This window comes from Pinus tabuliformis, chromosome 7, assembly GCF_031772625.1.
Source record: "Pinus tabuliformis cultivar Carrire ecotype Pingquan chromosome 7, CPIR1, whole genome shotgun sequence".
Lineage (NCBI taxonomy): Eukaryota > Viridiplantae > Streptophyta > Pinopsida > Pinales > Pinaceae > Pinus > Pinus tabuliformis.
In genome coordinates this window covers 1860343575-1860364060 of record NC_142293.1, presented here as the reverse complement: position 1 = coordinate 1860364060, position 20486 = coordinate 1860343575, and the positions used below count along the sequence as shown (strand labels likewise).

Here is a 20486-nt window from a genome sequence, read left to right as displayed (position 1 = left end):
TGTTAGGATATTCCGACACATAGGATATAGTTAAGTTCAACTTGGTCTAGTATAGAGTTAGGTTAGAGTTAGGTAAAGTGTGTTTCTTTACCGTTGTACATTTTGTAACTTACAATCCGACGGTCACGATATGTAGTGATCCGACGGTTCACTCTCACCTCGGTATTACCGACACTTGATCCGTGGCTTGACACCCGATTGGTCCATGAGTTCTATTTAAAGCGCATGGAGGGTCATTGTTCGGGATATCCGTGCATGAGAGAAGCTTATGTAAATTTTCATTCTTTGATTAATAAATTGCCTGTAGTACCCACGTTGGGACAGGCCGTGGACTGTTTCCCTCCTTGCACTTTGAGGGTTTTAACCACGTCAAAAATACTGGTGTATTGATTTGAGATCTGGTTGTGAGCAGTGTCCTTTTGGTATTCTTTCTGAGGAACTTACCCTGTAAATTCCTACAACATTGATGTTGCTCACCATATTTGGTCCCTAAATGTCCAACCATCTACTAAAAATAACCCATCATCAAAATCAAATGAAACTCGCATGATAGGTAAATATTCTAATTGGGTCTACAAATATGAAATCAAATCACCAAGATGAACCACACTGGTTGGTTCAAAACGCGTCGACAAATGATTTTTTATGTGATTTTGCCGAAATTATTCTCACAATCAAATCACCAACTAGAGCATTGTCCTAAAACTGCTAGAAGTAGAAACTATTAAAAATAAAAATTGCTAAAAATGGTATCACCTACTAGAGCACTCACCAAAAAACTACTACAAGTAGCAACTATCAAAAATAAAAATTACTAAATATAGCAACCTCTCAAATTTGCCCAAAAGCAAAGTTCCTTGGATATCTCTCCAATGGGTATCCAAAATTATAATCGAATCATGTAAAAATTAGCATTGTAAGCATGTCTTGATCACACCCACTAGGTGTCTTTAACCTCCTATATTCTAAATACTAGACTAAATTTGTAAGCATGGAGCACCCACTACCATTTCTTCACCTTTCCAAATGTACCTATGATGTCTCCTTTGCATGTACCTATATTAAAGTAACCTAATTGTCCCTCTCAAAACATTTATCCGTGAACAATAAAGGCACTCAACCATATGTCAACTCTTAAAGACACTCAACAAACTACTAATGCTACTTCAGTGCATTGACTAAACAAGCACCACTATAATGTACTCATTAACCAATGGTGCCAAATAGTTAACTCTAACAACAAGCTCAACACAAATGACGTTCATGAATATATCCTATAGATTAACAGTCGAATTTATATGGTCAAATCCGATGTTAATAGACCTATTTACAGACAATGTGTTAAAACCATAATGTTGCACTTGTGGCTTTCAATTTGTTCCTGAGGATGGCAATGTTAAATTTTCTTAACCGCAACAAATACGGTAAATATTGTTGTACGCCCTGCACAAATGGGTGTTCACACAATATTTTTGCTTTGTTGCTCATGTGGGATTTTCTACTACATAAATCCTCTATCCTTTGATTACTCATATTGGGTTTCCTCCACTCACTATTGCAAATCCTCTTGTTATCTTTCTCTAGACCCTGCACAATTGGATGAAAGTCCTTCACCCAATCACTAAGATCCTCGCTATCGCATTGTCTTGTGCTCACTGTTGTTGTGTCTTCCTCCTTCACCTAACCTTGCTTTTATAAGCTTGAGTTGTTGACTGAATCCATAACCCTTTGAGTTGTTGACTGAATCCATAACCCTAATCTCCAAAGTGATTGACAATTGAGATTAGATCTCACCTCACTTGAGATCAACGGCTATCATTCATCTAATACAATAATGCAAATAGCCTTTCCATTTTATTAGATTAAAATCACTTTTCTTATAAAAACAATTTACTTTAATTATTCATTTAATTAAAGTAAATTGCTAAAGTTGAAGATCTTGGACAACTTCCACATGTCTAAACACTTGACATGTGCGGAAGTATCGTGTCTGATGCTACAATCATCAACGGGTAATCTATGCATTTTCTAAGAAGATCGATTCAACAAAGGACACAATGAAACAATTTTTACCTCAAAAATTTGGGTTAATTATGGTTGCCAACGTCGAAAACAACATACATCCTAAATTCATCTCTAACAAAATCCCTCTTGAGCATGCTAGACACAATGAGATATGTTTCAATCTTTCATCCATAGGAGGGATTGACAAATATTTTGAACTAAATCATCATCCACTTATTTTGCATGTATAAGTATTAGCATCCTTTCATGTGAGATGGAAATTTGGCATTCATTTCACTCAATGACCAAAAAGCTCAACATAACTCAACGCAACATAGCCCCTTTGAACTTTGCTTTGGATTTCAACCTATAGTTTCCATGGACATTATCCATCTAACCCCTCTAGACATAGGCACTTCTACATTTGAATAGAAAGAAATCAAGAAAACAGTGCAATTAAACATGCAAATCTAGAATGTACAATGCCAAGTTGATGACATCCTATAACAAACCTCCACAAATTATACGCAATACCATGAAAAGAACCATGTCCAACATAACTTTCTAGTTATCGGCAAGGCACAACTTCACATTCCTAAAAAGAGATTGAAAGACCCACATCATACTCTTTGGCTACTATGATACAATACATCACCATAGAGCAATGTGGTGATAAGGCCTTCAAGAATGGTATGTCATCGTAACTTTGGATGCATCCAATGCTTATATTTAGTTGTTAAGCCTTATAGTACCCTAGTCCTTTGACATTGAGCAACATTGAGCCTCTAGTCGGCATCTACATAGAGTTTATTTTGTTGACACTCACTAAGCAAATCATCGATAAGACAAAATTATCACTTGTAACAAAGCTACCTAGATCTTCATAACAGTGAGGGAAACTCAATTTTTGGCATAGGCCAAGTATTTCACATTTTAGCAATTGAGATAAATGTTTCTTCATCTTTTCAACAACGCATACAGAGTTATCCTTTAATAATGCATGCAGAGTTATCATTTAATATATTTTGACACAATGAAACCCAACACTACTTTTCAACCCAATGAGAACCATTAGTAATTGGAACACATGGACATTCTTCTAGTGTGCTTTTGGTTCATGCTGGACCCTGTTCAGACTTCAATAAGTTAGACCGATAACATAGCAAATATATAATATCCCTGGTAATACTACCCTACTATATGATCAATGCTTATTCTTTATCTAAACCTCTTCCATCACATCAATCTTCTAATGCCAATGCACTTGTACTTTGATATCAACTTATTTATTAATTTTATATTTAAGCTATATATAAAATCATTTCTCCATTGAGAACCTTATTTTGTATACATATTGAAGCTAATTTTTTGTGTACCTATTGAAACTACTATTTTTCTCATTATGTATCCCTATAGAATGTACAGAAATACAACAATAAGCAACGGGGAATGTGTACTAGCCAGGTTTACTAAGGTTCCATCGTCTGCCTCACCCAAATGGTCTGTTTAAATGGTAAGTTAAAAAAGTTAGATCGGAGTAAAAAACAACTTTAAACATTTATATTAAATTGCATGTCAAAAAAGGAAGGGTACCAGGGATGTAAAACAACTTCAAATATTATTATATTTTGTCAATTGTGGACATTTCTGTATTCAAGCTTCTGTGATCTATAATGAATTAAGCAAAGTCTTTCGGTAGAAATCACATAAGAAAATTTTTTGGCCGAGGCGTTTCGAACCAAAAAGTGCGGTTCATCATCAGGACCAGATGAAGAGGCAGACCATGGCAAAGGCTTAAATAGAGAGCAATGTAGAGACATAATTTCAAGTAATGGCTATATTTGAATAATATTTAAATTATAATATTAATTTATTATTAAATAATATTATTAAGTAATGGCTATATTAAACGGCTAGTTTTTAAAAAATTATTTAAATATTTTTTCAAAAACTAGCTGTCTAATATAGCCGTTACTTAATAATATTATTTAATAATAAATTAGTATTATAAATTAAATATTATTCAAATATAGCCGGTACTTGAAATTATGTCTCTACATTGCTCTCTATTAAGCCTTTGCCATGGTCTGCCTCTTCATCTAGTCTTGATGATGAACCACACTTGTTGGTTCGAAACGCGTTGGCCAAAAATTTCTCTTATGTGATTTCTACCGAAAGACTTTGCTTAATTATGGACATTTCAGTCATTTTTACCCATGCTGATAAAGTTTCAATTAATGATTTTTTTACACATATGATTAATGCTCCAAAGTTTCAAATAAACATAGGATCGGGCGATTTCAACAAATCTTGTTTTAAAATCATATTGTAACATCAATACATTCCCATCGTGTATTAGATGCATGTTTAGGAGATATGATGTTTTGTTTGTACAAACAGTGATTAGCAAAACGATCTCGTAACCTGGTAGGCCACAGTTATCATCACCAAAAGATGTAAAATAAACATTCTTTCCTGAATATATAACGTGCTGGAATTGCTCAAATGAATGACAATTCCAGTGATCAGATGTTCCTTTGATTTAATAATCATAGGCCGTTGCTGCCATTTCATGTCAATGCTTTCTTGTTTGTTTTCTGGTAGTTATGAGTTAGCATGTTAATATATAGCGTTCTAATTATGACTATGATGTGCATACCAACATGTCTGTCTCAATGTATGTGCTCATTCTTAGGAGGCTCTGACTTACGTTGTGCCATATGTATTCCACCAATATCGCAGAGAATTTATGCCCAGCCTTACTCCTTTCTGTGACATGCCATTCTGGTGGTGCAAACCACAGAAACAGTGTAGCCCTGGTGGATAGCTTAACAATCCATCAACCAAGCAAGTAATCCATGGCCCTGCTGATTTTATCCGAACATTGTTAACAACAGACTATCAAGTGTCATTTTTAAGAAGATTTCAGAAATAAACCTTTTCATTTCAAAGGAACCAAACAGAGCCGGTGAGACTTCTGAAGAATGACCATGCACTTACTGATATTGTACAACTAAATGGTACATTTTACAATTTGCTACATGGTAGCATAAAAGCTCCATAACAATTTGCTACATGGTAGCATAAAAGCTCCATGCCAAGCAGGCTTTGCTGAAAATGACAGCTTTCTGACAACACCATGTCTTACACATGATGTGATTATATCAATATCCCCTTCGCAAACATGGATTGACCTTTGTTTTCCCAATTTTTCTTTTGCTGGTAAACAATTATAAGAGTTCATAAATTTCGTATGAAATTAAAGAGATTGCTTGAAATAGTATAATCCAAAAAATAATTACGCTGAGGGAAGTCATATACAGTCTCCAGCAGAAACTGAGTCTATGTCCTTGCTCAGGTTATCAATGGCAACAGAGGGGTGATATCCAATCCATACCCATTCATTCCTCCAGGTTCTGCTTGACGAACTCTACCAAAAAGCCTGATGTGTTTCAACAGTCTGGCTAAAAAGGTATTATGACAAATAGTGGAGCTGTCACAAACAACAGCTACATGTTTACGTGCCCGCGTTATTGCAACATTGATGCGTCTACTGTCACCTAGAAATCCAACAGCTCCCAAAGTATTTGACCGAACCTGCAAACAAACAAAAAAAAGACAATTCCAAATATTAATCAATGTTGAAAAAATCATAGGAAAGAAAAATGAGCATTCCAAATATAACTAAAGATAGAAATGATTGTATTTCATGCTCTGTTTGCTTCCGTGACACTACCGCATAGAAGCATCTCAAAAATCGAAAAGCGAAGTTATGAAATTGTCGGGACAAAGAAGGCAGACAATCACTCTCGTGTATGTCACCATGCACGTGAGAAACAATATATTTGCACAAGAAGCAGATTTAGGACAATAGAAGATCCAGCTTTGGATACACCTATGTAGCATGGTTATGCACACACGGGTTCAAATTATTGTGCTCACGCAAGCCTGTGCCCATGCCTGTACCGTACTGTACCCCGTTGTAACCTGCAACACCTTCATGCACCTCAAGTTTGGGAACGCTAAAACCAATTTTAGCATGAAAACAATTATATTAAAAAACCCCCAAAAAGTTGGCAACGCTAAAACCAATTATAGGTGTATCCAGCTTTGGATACACCGATGTAGCATGGTTATGCATACACGGGTTCAAGTTATTGTGCTCACACAAGCCTGTGCCCATGCCTGTACCGTACTGTACCCTGTTGTAACCTGCAACACCTTCATGCACCTCAAGTTTGGGAACGCTAAAACCAATTTTAGCATGAAAACAATTATGTTAAAAAGCCCCCAACAAGTTGGATTTAGCGTGGGCCCACCAGAGTTGGGAACCCTAAAACCAATTTTAACATGAAAACAATTTTATTTAAAAGCCCCCAACAACTTGGATTTAGCGTGGGCCCAGCAGAGCAGGTTCACCCTAGATGCAATCACTAGGGTCTTTCATCTTAAATACTAAGAAAAAGCTTTTAACATTTTCCTAATAACATTATAAGATGTTACATTGGACCTAAATTCAGTGACCCCAAAAGACAAAAGATATCTCAAAAGAAATTTTTCAAGAAAACCAAAAATCAATGCAAAATATGCAAAAAGTTGACAAAACTATCAAAGAAAAAATGAGGAAATTTGTCACCTCAAAGACCACAATGAAAAGTACTTACGCAAATTAAGAAGCTTAAGAAAAACAAGTAGTTGTTGAAAAACAAAGTACAGCAATTTATCGAGAAGGAAGTATCAAACTCTTCAGATGTGGAAATTCAAGTTGAAGGGGACCAAATATAGAGCTTCTTAACCTTGTTGCCTGCCAAAAGTGGGTACTCCTAATAGAGTTTTTCTCCTATCCATCTTCTTCCAGCCAGCAACTAACAACCCCTAATAGCCACCTTGTAGCCAATGTGATGTGCCACTTTATCTCCGCTCCTTGTATCAGTGGTATGTTTCTTCACCTATTTGTCAACAACGTATGTTAGAAGATGGGAAATCCGACCCAGAAAGTATGTTTTTCATTGTTTTTCATTGTTCAATCGAGTGCTTATGCCTTTTTTTTCCATTTGGGCATGGATTATTGGGTGACTTGGAAGGAGGAAGGGCTTAAAACGTGGTTTTGTTCCCTCACCTTAAATAGAAGGTTAATCCTCAATCCTAGCCCCCTGGGATCTCCCCCATTGACCTGTGGCTTTAGGAAGGACACTACTTGGGAAACCCCATTTTGGTAACATGGTCCCATTTTCCCATTCCACATTTTCACTCCCCTCCGTGTTGAAGAATCTAGGGCAATATAAGTTAATGAGATTCTTCTTGACATGATAACTATTTGTGAGGTGTTTTTAATTTATTTTTATTAGCACAATCTTTAATATTAAAGAGTGTCTTCTTAGATCATCAAATAGCTATAAAAGAAAAGAGACAAGGACACAAGATGTTGGCTTTCTGCCAGGGCCAAAACCTCTCCCTCTTGGAGAGGAAAACCCGCACAAAATTTTTCTTATAGAGATTCCAATTGACGAATACCAAAACCATGACCCTTGACCTATTATGCCACTCCAAGACCAAGACACCAATCCTCTTCTTTGTCACTGCTGAGATCATCATCATTGCTGCATCAATGAGGCCATCAGTACTGTACTATCGAGATCTTCATTGCTGCAACATCATTGTTGCACCTTCATGGAAGACTTCACCATAATGACGAGATCATTGTTGCTGCACCATAGTTGCTCCTTCACTTATATCATTGTTGCACTCTCATTGAGATCATCTCTATTGTACCACCATTGTTGTTACATCTTTGTTGTTGCACTACCACCGAGATCTTCATTAGAACACCATCGAGATTGTGAGACAGTGATCATCAAGTCTGTGACTACATTGTATATGCCGAGACAGTGTGACCAAGATCCTTCATGTATGTCGAGACTATGACTGTGTATTGAGGCAGTCAGTGCTAAGACTGTGAGGAGGTCGAGACAAAGAGTGTCATCCTCTTTATAAGTATGCCAAGACTGTAACGTTGCTTCTGTGATTACCCATGAAGGTGCAGAGGCAACCGAGTTTCCTGTACCTTATCCGAAATCCTAAAACAATGTAATTTCATCATAAAATCTCAGATGAATCCAAGTTTTGTACCCCTCTTCTACACAGACCCTAATGGGGTATATATAGTGGTACATCCTCCATAACTAGCCGACGTGTCAATGTGAACCATTGTGTCTTTTTATTGAGCTCACATGGCTGTCCTTTTAATTCATTTGCAGGACAACATGATTGTGTTTTACATCGTTTAGCTCGTTGCCTTCTTCAAGAGGATTGTGCTCGTCTTGGAAGGTTAATCTAGACACTAGGTACACTCATATACATTACATATATGCTCAAGAAGAGCTTTTCATGACTTTGAATCTTAATAATATATCCTAAGGCTCTCAATGGGAGCCACTAACTAAATAAACCTTTTGCTCATGAAACCCATGCAGCAAGGAATAATAATAAATTCATTTTTTTGTTTCCAAAAATCATAATTACAATGTCATGAAGTCTGAACCTAGTTACACTTTCTTCAACACTCCACCCTTGTAAAGACCTACTTCATCATTTTTCCTTTTGTGGGTCCACATGTCCACTGGTTCCACAGGGCACTGGCACACCCCCTCCCCTTGTCCACATATCTGGTTCGAGTCTAGAAACATTGCCCTGGAGGTTGATGCAGGTAAAAGAAATTTAAATGGATATCAAGGCCACAAGCAAAAAACAAAAGACAAAGAAAATCACAAAATGCAAAGATGGCAGGGACATTTAATATAACACATGGGCAAAAGCCAAACATGAACTCTACCCCTTATCATTATGGTCATCACCCTGGTTCCTAGGGCCCATGAGTGCCCTTCACATCATTAAAGGAACCCATGCATGTCCCAACCCCTGGTGATAATTGTTTCACATCATTCACAGCATGCTCTCATTTCATGGAGCTTCAAGCAGTAATACAAAGAAAATCAAGAAAAAACAAAAGGCAAGTAAAGAGGGGTGGAAAAACAAAGGATGGGTTAACTCATGTAACCATAATTGCTCCCTCCTCACATCTATATGCCCAACATGTGGCTAAGTTGCATTGAAATGGAGCCTCGTGAAGTCCAAGTCGGTGCTTGGCAAAGTACAAGTTGGAGCCTGGTAGACTGAAGATTGATGTCTTCATCTAAGGTTGGAGCCCTAAGCATTATTGTACCTAATTTATTGTAAAAAAGAGGATTGAAGTCTTCGTTATTTCTGATTAATAAAATCATTTATTCTATATTGTTCATTTTGTGTTCTCCTTATAAGTGATCTAAAAACTAATAAAATAACAATTGTAAAAGAAATATTGATTCACCCCCCCTTAGTATTTCCAACATACTCGTTCATTATAGACCCTCAAAATACATGCCCAATTTTGCGACACAACATGATCTAGTAGATCAAGTGACTTGTAATAAAATAATTTAACTAATTAGCTTAAATTATTCCCAAATCACTTTTACAAAAGACTCCACTAAAACACTAGGACTCACCTATGATTTTGATGATAAATTCTAGCCTAGTTTTGGGGTGACGCTGGAGGGAAAAACTCTAACGATCATTCGTGTTTAGAAACACAGACAAATCAGTGAGACGGAAAACCTCCTAGGATGAAATTCGTCGCCAAAATAATACGCTTACCCAGGTTGTTACACACATACACAGTCTTACTAGCATCATTTACATTACAAATTTTACAAAATGGGTTTACAATGACTCAAAAAGTTGATCGTTGATGATCTTGATTCTTTAAAAAATATGGTACAACTGCTTCCTTGGAACTTTGACAAAATGTGTGCAACATCTGGCTCCATATGGGAACATGTTGCTTCCATGAAGTAATGTGAGAATCCCAGAATCCTGCATCTAAGTAAACAAAATTCCATCAAATAGATATCCATTCAAAATCGAAATCATCAAGCATACATAGTAAATCTGCTGGAATAGAAAAAATCTACTCAAACAAATTGGAAAATATAAAGAACATATGACTTAAATGTGTGAAATAAAACTAGCTAATGACATAAATGGAAAGGAGTAGGGTTAGAGATACTATATAAAGAATGCCCCATGGCATCAAATGTCATCAGTATGGCACAATCTGGAACATCTTCTCGCTGACAAGTATATCAATAGGTTGCTTATCAAATGTCCCTTGTTGAAACATATGACTTAAATGTGTGAAATAAAACTAGCTAATGACATAAATGGAAAGGAGTAGGGTTAGAGATACTATATAAAGAATGCCCCATGGCATCAAATGTCATCAGTATGGCACAATCTGGAACATCTTCTCGCTGACAAGTATATCAATAGGTTGCTTATCAAATGTCCCTTGTTGAAACATGACCCTCTTTGGTCGGCGTAATTGTTCATCATTGCGCTGCTGAAAAATATGATGGAAGATGAGAAAAGTGATAAACCGACTGAATGAATTTTGTCTCATAGTGCAGTGGATGATCTTGCGGTACAACTTCCTCACCATTTTCCTGCCTCTTTGGAACCTCGACATGATATATTCTTTCTACCTTCTTGTATAACCTGACCATACCACTTGTTGTTGCAGGAATAGTGGCATAAGACAAATCCATCTTAATAGATCCACCTAAGTCAATCACAAACTTCCATGAAAAAAGCATTCCCTGTACATCTGGAACATCAATAATAGCTATATCCATGGTGATGATCTTATAAGGATAATTAGACAAAGAAACCTATAAATCTTTGACCACACCAAAGACTTCAAACCTCTTAGAATCCATAGGGCAAATGTTATGATAAGACCTAGAAATCCTTAAGTTCAATTGATCCATAACCTTTTTAGTCATAACATTTGTTGAAGCACTTGAATCCAACATACAATTATGCAGTAAACGGTCATTAATATCCAAGGTCAGGAAGAAAGGCTAATGAATGTAGCAACTTAAATCCTTTAACTTAATTTCTTCATCTTTAGGGCGAGTGTCAATCTTTTCCTGTTGAGCAATGCCTAAAGCTTTGAAGGAGGCTCTTTGTGATGGGATCTTCAAAAGTTCTAAGACCGGGACTGACATCTTAATACTATTAATCCATGCAGCCCAATCCACCTTTAATCCTGACTTATATCTTTCAGAAGCAACTTGTTTATTTTGACTCTGTTCTTTACCCTTCCTTTGATAAGTGTAACCCTTACTTCTAGCAATTTCCAGAATCTTTTCTTGTGATGGTTTTTCACCATATGCTTGTGTGATGGGATCCTTCTCGTCACTGAAGTTATTGATGGCAAAGGATGAAGAAATCATGTTTGTACATCGACTTTCCTTAGAAGCATCTTGACTCACATTATTTATCTATTGATTTATGCCCTCTTCTAAGATTTTTCTGGCAAAAGCACATGCACTTTCTTCATGGAAACTTTCACAAGGTCTGCAGAAAGGGATAGGCTCATCAACAACATTAGCAGACTCAAGTGGAGTAGGAGGCCTTTGATCATTTGGAGGATTCCTTCTTGGCCATGGATTATTGTTTCCCCTGTTATTATTATTATTATTGGGTTGCATATTTTGCATTTGATTTCTTTCCATCTGAATTAGCTTATTCTACATATCACTTATCGTTCTAGCATGCTCAATTTTCATTTCCTTAATTATTCGAGTTAATTCTTTCACTGAGTCATCTCTTCTTCCTCAATTTCTTTCCCTTTAGACTTGACTGGACCTCTTTCAAAACCTGGGATCTTTGACTTACCTGAAGTTTTCTTATTATTTTCTAATTCTTCAATGGTACTCTAGGTAGTGGCTAAAGTAACTGGCTTGACACATCTAATCTCATATTGAATATCAACATTGAAGGCTTGAAGATACTATTCTAAAACTCTCTTGTCAAGAGGCTTGTAGTCTTGAGTCATATCTTTTATAAGACCATTAAATCTTTGATTGAATTCCTCAACAGTTTCATTTTCCCTTTTCTTAATGGAATTAAGCTCTTTTACCAAGTATTTTCCTTCTCTTTTATCCCCAAATTTATCTTTAAATGCATCAGTGAGGACTCTTAAAGAGTCAAAGGCATTATCTGCTTTGTCATGAAACCAATTGAGTGCATTACCTTCTTATGATAAAACAAACAATCTCATTCTAACATCCTCTTGCTTGTACGCAGCAGCATGAGCATATCTCTGAACAAAAGTGTTGAACTTCTTTATATGAGGTTCGGCATTGATGACATTATTTCCTTGAAATATCAGCAGCTTGTTCATAGTAGAGTCATCTGGCAGATCATGCGGATATCCTTGGATGTTGGTGAAGTTGCAAGGCCTATAATAATCAGCCATGAATTCTTTATTTATAAGATCAACGAAAGGAAAATGGATATCAAGGAGGGCTTCCTGTCCGAGAAATATTAATTGCACTCTAGAATGTAATTTGTTTAACCGAGCTCGTAGAACCTTTTAAGGATCGAAAGTGAGGTTAACCAAGCTACCAGGATTCCTTCTAGAGTAAGCTCCTGTGAATGGATGTGGAGTCGCCACCCAAACAGGAAACCAACTGAAATTTCCAGGTGTTAAAGGTGCGGATAAAAAGGATGAAAGGATTAGTGAGAGGAAAAAATATAAGGTGATGAAAAGATGAAGAATGATGAAAAAAAGGTGCCAAAAAATGTTGTGGCATTAGCAGGATAAGGAAGATCAAATGAAATAATAATAAATGAAAGGATGTCGTGAAAACCAAGGATCAAAAGATTGCTCCCTGACAGCGACGCCAGGAAATGTTGTCGCTCAGATTGTACAGGCATTGCGACGACTCAGGTTGGGGGTTGTCACTCTGATCCCCGACCTCTTCGTTCTAGTTGTCTTCCAACAGCAGGCTATGGGGGGTAGTCCCTATGGAAATGTGAAGATGGAAGACAAGTTGGAAACCAACAAGCCCAAGAGACACGATTGAGTGGCCTATAGCTACTTGGATAATTTTAGCAAGACTTAAGGATTAGATTTGATTTGAATGTGAGACCAATGTCCTATGGAGTCAACTTCTTTCTTATTATAAATTATATGCCAAGTAACTGGATTGACAATCGTTGTTTGGATGCTTTACTAAGTTACTAACCTATATGCAATGCAAATCCTAAAACTTAAGTGTGATGCAAGGATATTGGTTACTTTTAGTTATATGCCTATTCTAAATATGACCTTCCACTTAACTATTTTGGAACCACTGTTTAGAGTAGGTTGTGGGATGGAAGCCAACGGGAAGCAAATGAAAGGCTTGATCAATGATACCTCCCCCTGTGTTCCAACCGCCTGATGTCTGCAGCGCTACAAAGACTATGGCTCTGATGACTACAAGGTCACCGTGTTAACCACTACAAAGGTTTTGAATCCCTCAAGCTAAATTGAGAAAGGGTGGCCCTAAATGCCTACAAATAAGGCTTATGCTTGGAGGTACGTTATTAATGCAACTAGAATTAGAATGCTTGTGCAAGGTGTACTTCAGTACTTTAGTTATGATTAGCCTTTCTGTCAAGAGTAATTAATAATAAATGGAGACACAATATTATCACCAAAAATGTGCCAAATTATCAAGTGCCAATACTCAACAATAGATCAATTCAACCTAAGACAAAATTATCTTCCACAAGATGCTTAGCCAATGTAATTGATGGCAATTTAGAGAACTTATCCACTTCAATGATTAAATATGAAATGTCAATGACAATTACTTGAGATAATTTGAAATCTTTCAAGATATTTCAACAAAATAAATTCCAATGATACCAATATTACTTAATGCCAACAATCAAGAGATGATCCTTAAGATGATTCACCACTATAGATATTTCACAATCAAAGCTAAGATATGCCAATAAGCAAAGGACTAACAAGATTCCTTTTGAGATTATCAATGCTCTTTAGACAATTAGATGCTCAACAATAATGCCAAAAATACTTAAAAGAGCAAGATACTTCAACGCTAACTCAAAGACTTCAAGTGCTTAGATTTCAATGCCCAAAGAAGCTTGAATTATTCAACACAATGTGATTTGAGATTAGAGTGCTTTAGTGAGTGTTATTATTAGATGTGAACTTACGAAACTTCAACCAACTCACAACAACAAATGTGTTAGTGCAATTTTGAGACAATTAGAAACCAACTTGCTATACAACCATGAAACAAGAACAATTATAGAGCATGAGCAAGGAAAGTTCTTATGTTACTTATATCCCAATCACATTCAAATGAGCAATTATTAGGCCCTAGGACAGCAGCAAGTAAAATCACTCTAAATCCAAAAATGACAAGCATATATGAACCAAATATGAGCAATGAGACACCCAATGACTTGTCAAATGAAAACATAAGCTAAACAACCTTCCTATTATGTATTTTTTAGTGCTATATCAAATTACAATGCACTTATGACAGCAGTAAGACAATTGTAAAAAAAGTGAACCACCAATGTGAGAATGTGTGCCTAAATGCGCCAAACAATTGCCAAAACAAACTGAAATTTTAGATTCTTTAGCCCTTTATGATGTAATTACAGATCTGATAACACTTGTTATGCAGAGATATTCAGTCAACAAATCAGTTAGATTTATGCCTAAGAAACAATGCCCAATTCACAAAATGACTAGTAAGCTCATACCATGAATTTCTTAGTGCATTTAGGCAAACTTATATGTGGTTTTTAGAGGATTTAAATTCAAATTTAGTCACTGTTATGAATGTATTCAGAGAGCTGTAGCAAAACAGTGAGAATTATGAGGGTTAGAAAGCAAACCCTTAGGGCCTCGGCCTAGAAGCAGCTTGCCAAACTTGTTCAAATTTCTCCAAGAGCTGGAACACCTACAAGGATCAAAATTTACGCCAATTTCTCTTGCAAAACCCACCAATATTTAGTCTAAAAAAATTTCATAGATGAAAGAGGGAAAATGAGGGCTAGGAAGAGGCAAGGGGAAAAGGAGGAAGACCTTATAGGCCTGCAGCTAAGGCCTTGAGGCCTAGAAGACCCCACAGCAGAGGAGGGAGGCCCTAAATAGGCCTATGGCAAGCCTTAAAGGTTGCCGTCTAGCTCAAGGAAGGGGCTGAAAGGCCCTAAAGGGCTACGTCCTAGGGTTTTGAAGCCCTTAAGGCTTGTGGCTGCCTTAGGAAGGGAGGTCGAAGCCTTTAAGGCTCATGGCCAGGCCTAAAAACACCACAGCTAGGCCTCCAGGGGCCTACTACTAGCCTCTAAGAGTAGAAAAGGATGACACTGAGAGTTTAAAGGTTGGACGGTTGGCCTGGAGGAGAATGCCCTGCCTAGGAGGCCTGCAAAAACTCGAAACCCATGCCCAAAAAAAAATATTTCGCTTCAAATCTTCGATTTTCGCAAAATTCTTCAGTTGTTAGCCCTGCAAAAAAATATTTAGAGACTAGATCTTACCCTCAAGGGCATAGATGGAGCTCTAATCTAGCAAATTTATTTGGATCTCACCTGCACAAATGAATTCACAAGTGCCCAAAATCCCAATATATAGAAAAATTCAAAAAATCCCCAAAACCCCAAAACACCCCGGCTACAAAACAAGGGTTCGAAAATAAAATAATTATACAAATTGTATTTACAAAAATATACATGTGAACAATGCTTACAAGAATTTTTTAGAATAGAATTTTGTAGATTTTGACAATGGTTAGACGTAATTTAGAAAATAAATGCCAAACCACAGCCTTAGCGAAGTTAGAAAACTAGATAAAATCTTCAAGATCCAAACATAGTCAGCCTTTGCCCACAATTTGTGTTGAAGAATCTAGGGCAATTAGGTGTAGTGTGATTCTTCTTGACTTGATAACAATTTGTGGAGTCTTTTTACTTTTTCTTGTTAGCTTAATCTTCTTCTTCTTATTATTAATGCATGTGTGTACTTCATCAAACTGCTACCAAAAACATAAAAACAAGAACACAAGATGTTGGCTCTCTGTCAAGGCCAAAACCTCTCTTCTCTTGAGAGGAAAACCCTTTGGTAAGTTTTCTCTTATTGAAGCTTCTTTCTTGATCAATGCCAAACCCTAGACCCTTGACTAGAAGATTCTCCAAGCACAAGTCAAGTCCTTCCTTTTCTCTGCACTATGTTTTCTCGGTACTTTGTTCACCTCCTTTCGGCACTTCGTTCCCCAGCACTTCGTCCTTCTTCCAGCGCTTTGTTCTTCCTTAGTGTGAGAGGTACCCTAGAGAATTAGGGTCTTTTTCCTTCGCTAGAGAGATAGGCTTCTTCGTTTGACTTGGGAGGCCTTGTAGGCCTAGTTTCAAACCCAATCAACACTAGTTTATGGACTGTTTGTCCCTACTGTCATAACCCCAAATTTGAGCACCCTTTCCTCACACATGTGACTGTTTCTAGCCCTACAAACAGTCCTCTTCACTTCGGCCTTTCTCCTCCTTCCTTCGCTGCACTAGGAGACCTCTTCTTCGTCCTTCGTTACCCTTTCTCTTGCCTCTTTTCTTCACAGATTTCATAGCTTCTTGGTTGATGTTGTAATGGAGAGGACAACCCTATTTATAGAAGACTATCCCTCCTTTTAGGCCGACTTGTGCTTACTTCAGATGGCTTCTTTGGTGGTGTCACATAGTTGGAGGAGACTCTTTGATGGTGCCTTTGCTTTGGAGGAGACTTGACTTTTCTTGGAGGAGTATTCTTTGACTTCTATACAAACATATACATGATGCAACATGCCCTTAAGGTCTTCAACATTTTCTTTTGACTATTTGACTCACCTATAGCACTTTAACTTGTGTTAGACCTATTTAAATGAGCAAGAAACTCATTGACATATATTATAAAATAATATTTCTTTCCTTGAATAAATACAAATATCAAAAGTACATTTATGAAAACCGAACCTAGTTACATTTCCTTCAACACTCCCTCTTAACTAGGGAGGCATTCATACAACATTACAAGGTGCTTGGCTATTATCAATCTTGAAGAATTCACATAAGAGAAACTAGATTTACAATCCATCTGTTATAGTATCATAATAACCAACATTGTTTCCACAACAAGGCCTTGACTGACAGCTCTATCTCTCAATAGATCAGAGCACAATGTTGGCATTACCAATGACTTATAGACACCTTAGTCATTGTCTCTCAAGGTACATACCCACCCAGGTGTTCACTGAGTATGACCTTCTAGGACTATTCTTATCTTGGGTTCCCAGCCCTCAAAGAATATCGGTCCTCTTGCCTACTCTTGTCTTGGATGCCCTACACATCCTCAAAGAGTATCGGATGCCATATGATTACCCAATCCTCCCATTCTTTCTTACCAAGTGAAAACAAGAATGTTGTGTCTATCACTTCCTCTCAATAGAGGAAGACATGCGCAAGTATCCTCTGTCAAGGTACTTGTCCAAGTTCCTTTGTATTTGGGAACTTGTTATAACTCCCTCTTAGCTAGGGACATGTCCATTCATAAGCAACTTCTTCTTCGTGGGTCCTTCAGTTGCCTGATCTTCTTCTTTCCTTTGATGTCATGAAGTCTTTGTTTGAACTTCTTCTAGGTAGGGCACCATCCATCAATCACTTTCCTTCCTAGTTTGTCATGTCATTGCTTCCTTCGTGGAAAGTGGTCTTCTTGTTATATATCAGGTTCTCTTGTCATCTGGTTATTCCTTTGTCATCTTTGTCCATGCTTCGGAATACTCTTCTCATGGATGCTTCATTGAGCTTGTGTGTTCCCATGCTTTGATCTAGTAGCCCTTCATGACTTCATCCTAATATTGCTTCAACATTGCTTTGCTTTCGCTTGATGGCTTCTTCATCACGACATCTTTTGTAGAGTAGAATCAGTTATCTGCACCTTTCATATCTCCAAGGCCTCATGGGTGTCAAGGGTTCTTCCTTCATCTGTCAGAGTTGTCCTACCTTCTTTCGAGAGATATCTTCAAAGTATCTTGTCAGATAGTGATTCTTGGTGATCATGGTGTTTTTCACATGCTTGATCTCTTTCTTCATTTTCTTTTTATTGGATAGATTGGTCAACCACCTTATGCTCCTTGTGAGAGCACTTCTTCATTGCTTGCTTTTTGGACTAGTCAGTGTTTCTTCTTGCCTCTTAGTCAGCAATATGATACTCCTTATGTGAGCATATCCTTTTGTTGACCTTCATTGCATTGTAGTACATGCCTTTGAGCATGTCCTTGGTGAAAGAGATTTTCATCTTGATTCTCCTTTGATCATCTTGACTTTATTTGATTGTTCATGGTGTGGCCCTTCTTGCTTCATCTTAGCTTGCCTGCACATCATCCTTTTCTTGAATCCTATGAATGGGACTTCCCAATGACACATATACTTCTTATTCATGAATCTTCTTTTGAACATTCCATCATAGGATCTTGAAGATCCTTACCCTGCAAATGTTTCTTTCCTTTTCATGATGGAGGTCTTCTAAGATTCTTATTCATGATCAATTTTCTTTCATAGTGGATGAGGTCCTATTCTAGGTATGCTCCTTCTACATGAATATCTTGAGCTATGTCCATCATACTCCTATATTCTAGAAAATATTTCTAACCATGCATTTTGTTCTCATTTATAAATGCTCTTTCTACATGAGTATCTAGAACTCTATGTACTTCATGTTTCTAGATTCTAGAAGATGTCTCTAGCTATGCAATTTTATTCTATTCCTACATGCTCCTATCCTACTCAAAATTTTGAAAGAAGACTTGAAGTAAAGAGTTTGACTTAGTCATAGTAGAGATCCGGAGGATCTTCCTTCTTTTGCTTCTTTTCTTCTTCTTTCACCTCTTGAGTCATGTGAGCTTCTTCCCTCTTTCTTTTGTTGTTGTTGTCCTTCTTAAGCTTAGGACAATTCCTTTTGTAGTGTCCATATTCTTGGCATCCATAGCATTGGAATTTAGACATGTCTTTGTTGTTTGTTCTTCGTGGACCAAATTTGCCAAATTTTCCCTTTCTCTTGGCAATGGTAGCAAATGCTTGCTCCTTTGATCTCATATCTTCCTTTGCTTTAAGTCTGGTTTCCTCTGTCTTGCATAGAGACCACATTTCACTGAGTGTGGTTGCTTCCTTCTTGGCATATATGCTTGATGTGAAGTTGCCCCAATCCTCAGGTAGAGCATTAAGTACTACAGTTGTCATTTCTCTGTCAGACATGACTTCCCCAAGCTCTTGAAGTTGATCCCACATCTCAGAGATCTTCATGAAGTAGGGGGCTATTCCTTCCTCAAATATCTTCATCTTGTATAATTCATTTCTTAGAGATATCACTTCTCCGACTGTGGATACCGAGAATAGCTCTACTAGGTTATCATAAATTTCTTTTGATGTTTCAAATTTGGAGACATAAAGAATGAGAGAGTCCTCGATAGATTCTATTAGAATCCTTTGAGCTCTTGTCTCATCCTTATTGTACTTGGCTAAGGCTTGCATTTGTTCCTTAGCAGGGATAGTGATATTCCCTTTGACATGTTCTAGAAGTTCATTCTTTTTTAGAAGTAAATCAATCCTCTTCTTCCATGCAAAAAAGTTATTGGTACCTACCAATTTGTTGCTTTTCTTGCAAAAATACATAGATGTATATTCAGAAGGGGGCATATACTTGAAAGATTTTGAAATGTAGTGGATTTTCTCTCCTTGAAGACTTGATGGCTTGCCATTCCTAGGATCTTGATGGTTTTCAAGTTGTCTTCTCCAAGAAGACTTGTCTTGATGATGAGATGTGCTTGATGACTTGTAGATTGATGTAGCTCCCTCTTTGATCTACTCTTCTTTGTAGGTGCCTTTATATAAGGCTCTTCTTCTAGCTTTGTTGTCTCCCCTGATGAATGACAAATGATAGACCTTCTTGTCCTTGATGTGATAGAGAGTTCTTGGCTTGATGCTTCGACTTTTGTAAATGTCCTTCCTTAATGAATCACCTTATGAGTGTTCTTGAAATGCCCTTTCCTTGATGTGTCACCTTAGCTCCGATACCATGTTGAAGAATCTAGGGCAATTAGGTGTAGTGTGATTCTTCTTGACCTGATAATAATTTGTGGAGTCTTTACTTTTTCTTGTTAGCTTAATCTTCTTCTTCTTATTAATGCATGTGTGTGTACTTCATCAAACTGCTACCAAAAACATAAAAACAAGAACATAAGATGTTGGCTCTCTGCCAGGGCCAAAACCTCTCTTCTCTTGAGAGGAAAACCCTTTGGTAAGTTTCCTCTTATTGAAGCTTCTTTCTTGATCAATGCCAAACCCTAGACCCTTGACTAGAAGGTCCTCCAAGCACAAGCCAACTCCTTTCTTTTCTCTGCACTATGTTTTCATGGTACTTTGTTCACCTCCTTCAGACACTTCGTTCCCCAGCCCTTCGTCCTTCTTCCAGCACTTCAAAGTTCATTCTTCCTTAGTGTGACAGCGTTGCAACCCTAATTCTCGCACGTGTGAGAGTTACCCTAGAGAATTAA

General features: G+C 37.3%; 1 protein-coding gene across 1 annotated transcript in view; it reads right to left on the bottom strand.

Annotated features, from left to right (window-relative positions):
- Nucleotides 1-4446: 4446 nt before the first annotated feature.
- LOC149255880 (P-loop containing nucleoside triphosphate hydrolases superfamily protein) overlaps nucleotides 4447-20486 on the bottom strand; it is a 145152-nt gene continuing 129112 nt past the window's right edge. The window contains exon 7 of the mRNA XM_089460586.1: nucleotides 4447-5601. Coding sequence (XP_089316712.1) covers nucleotides 5359-5601 — 243 coding nt within the window. The 3' untranslated portion in view covers nucleotides 4447-5358. The remainder of the gene's footprint in view (nucleotides 5602-20486) is intronic.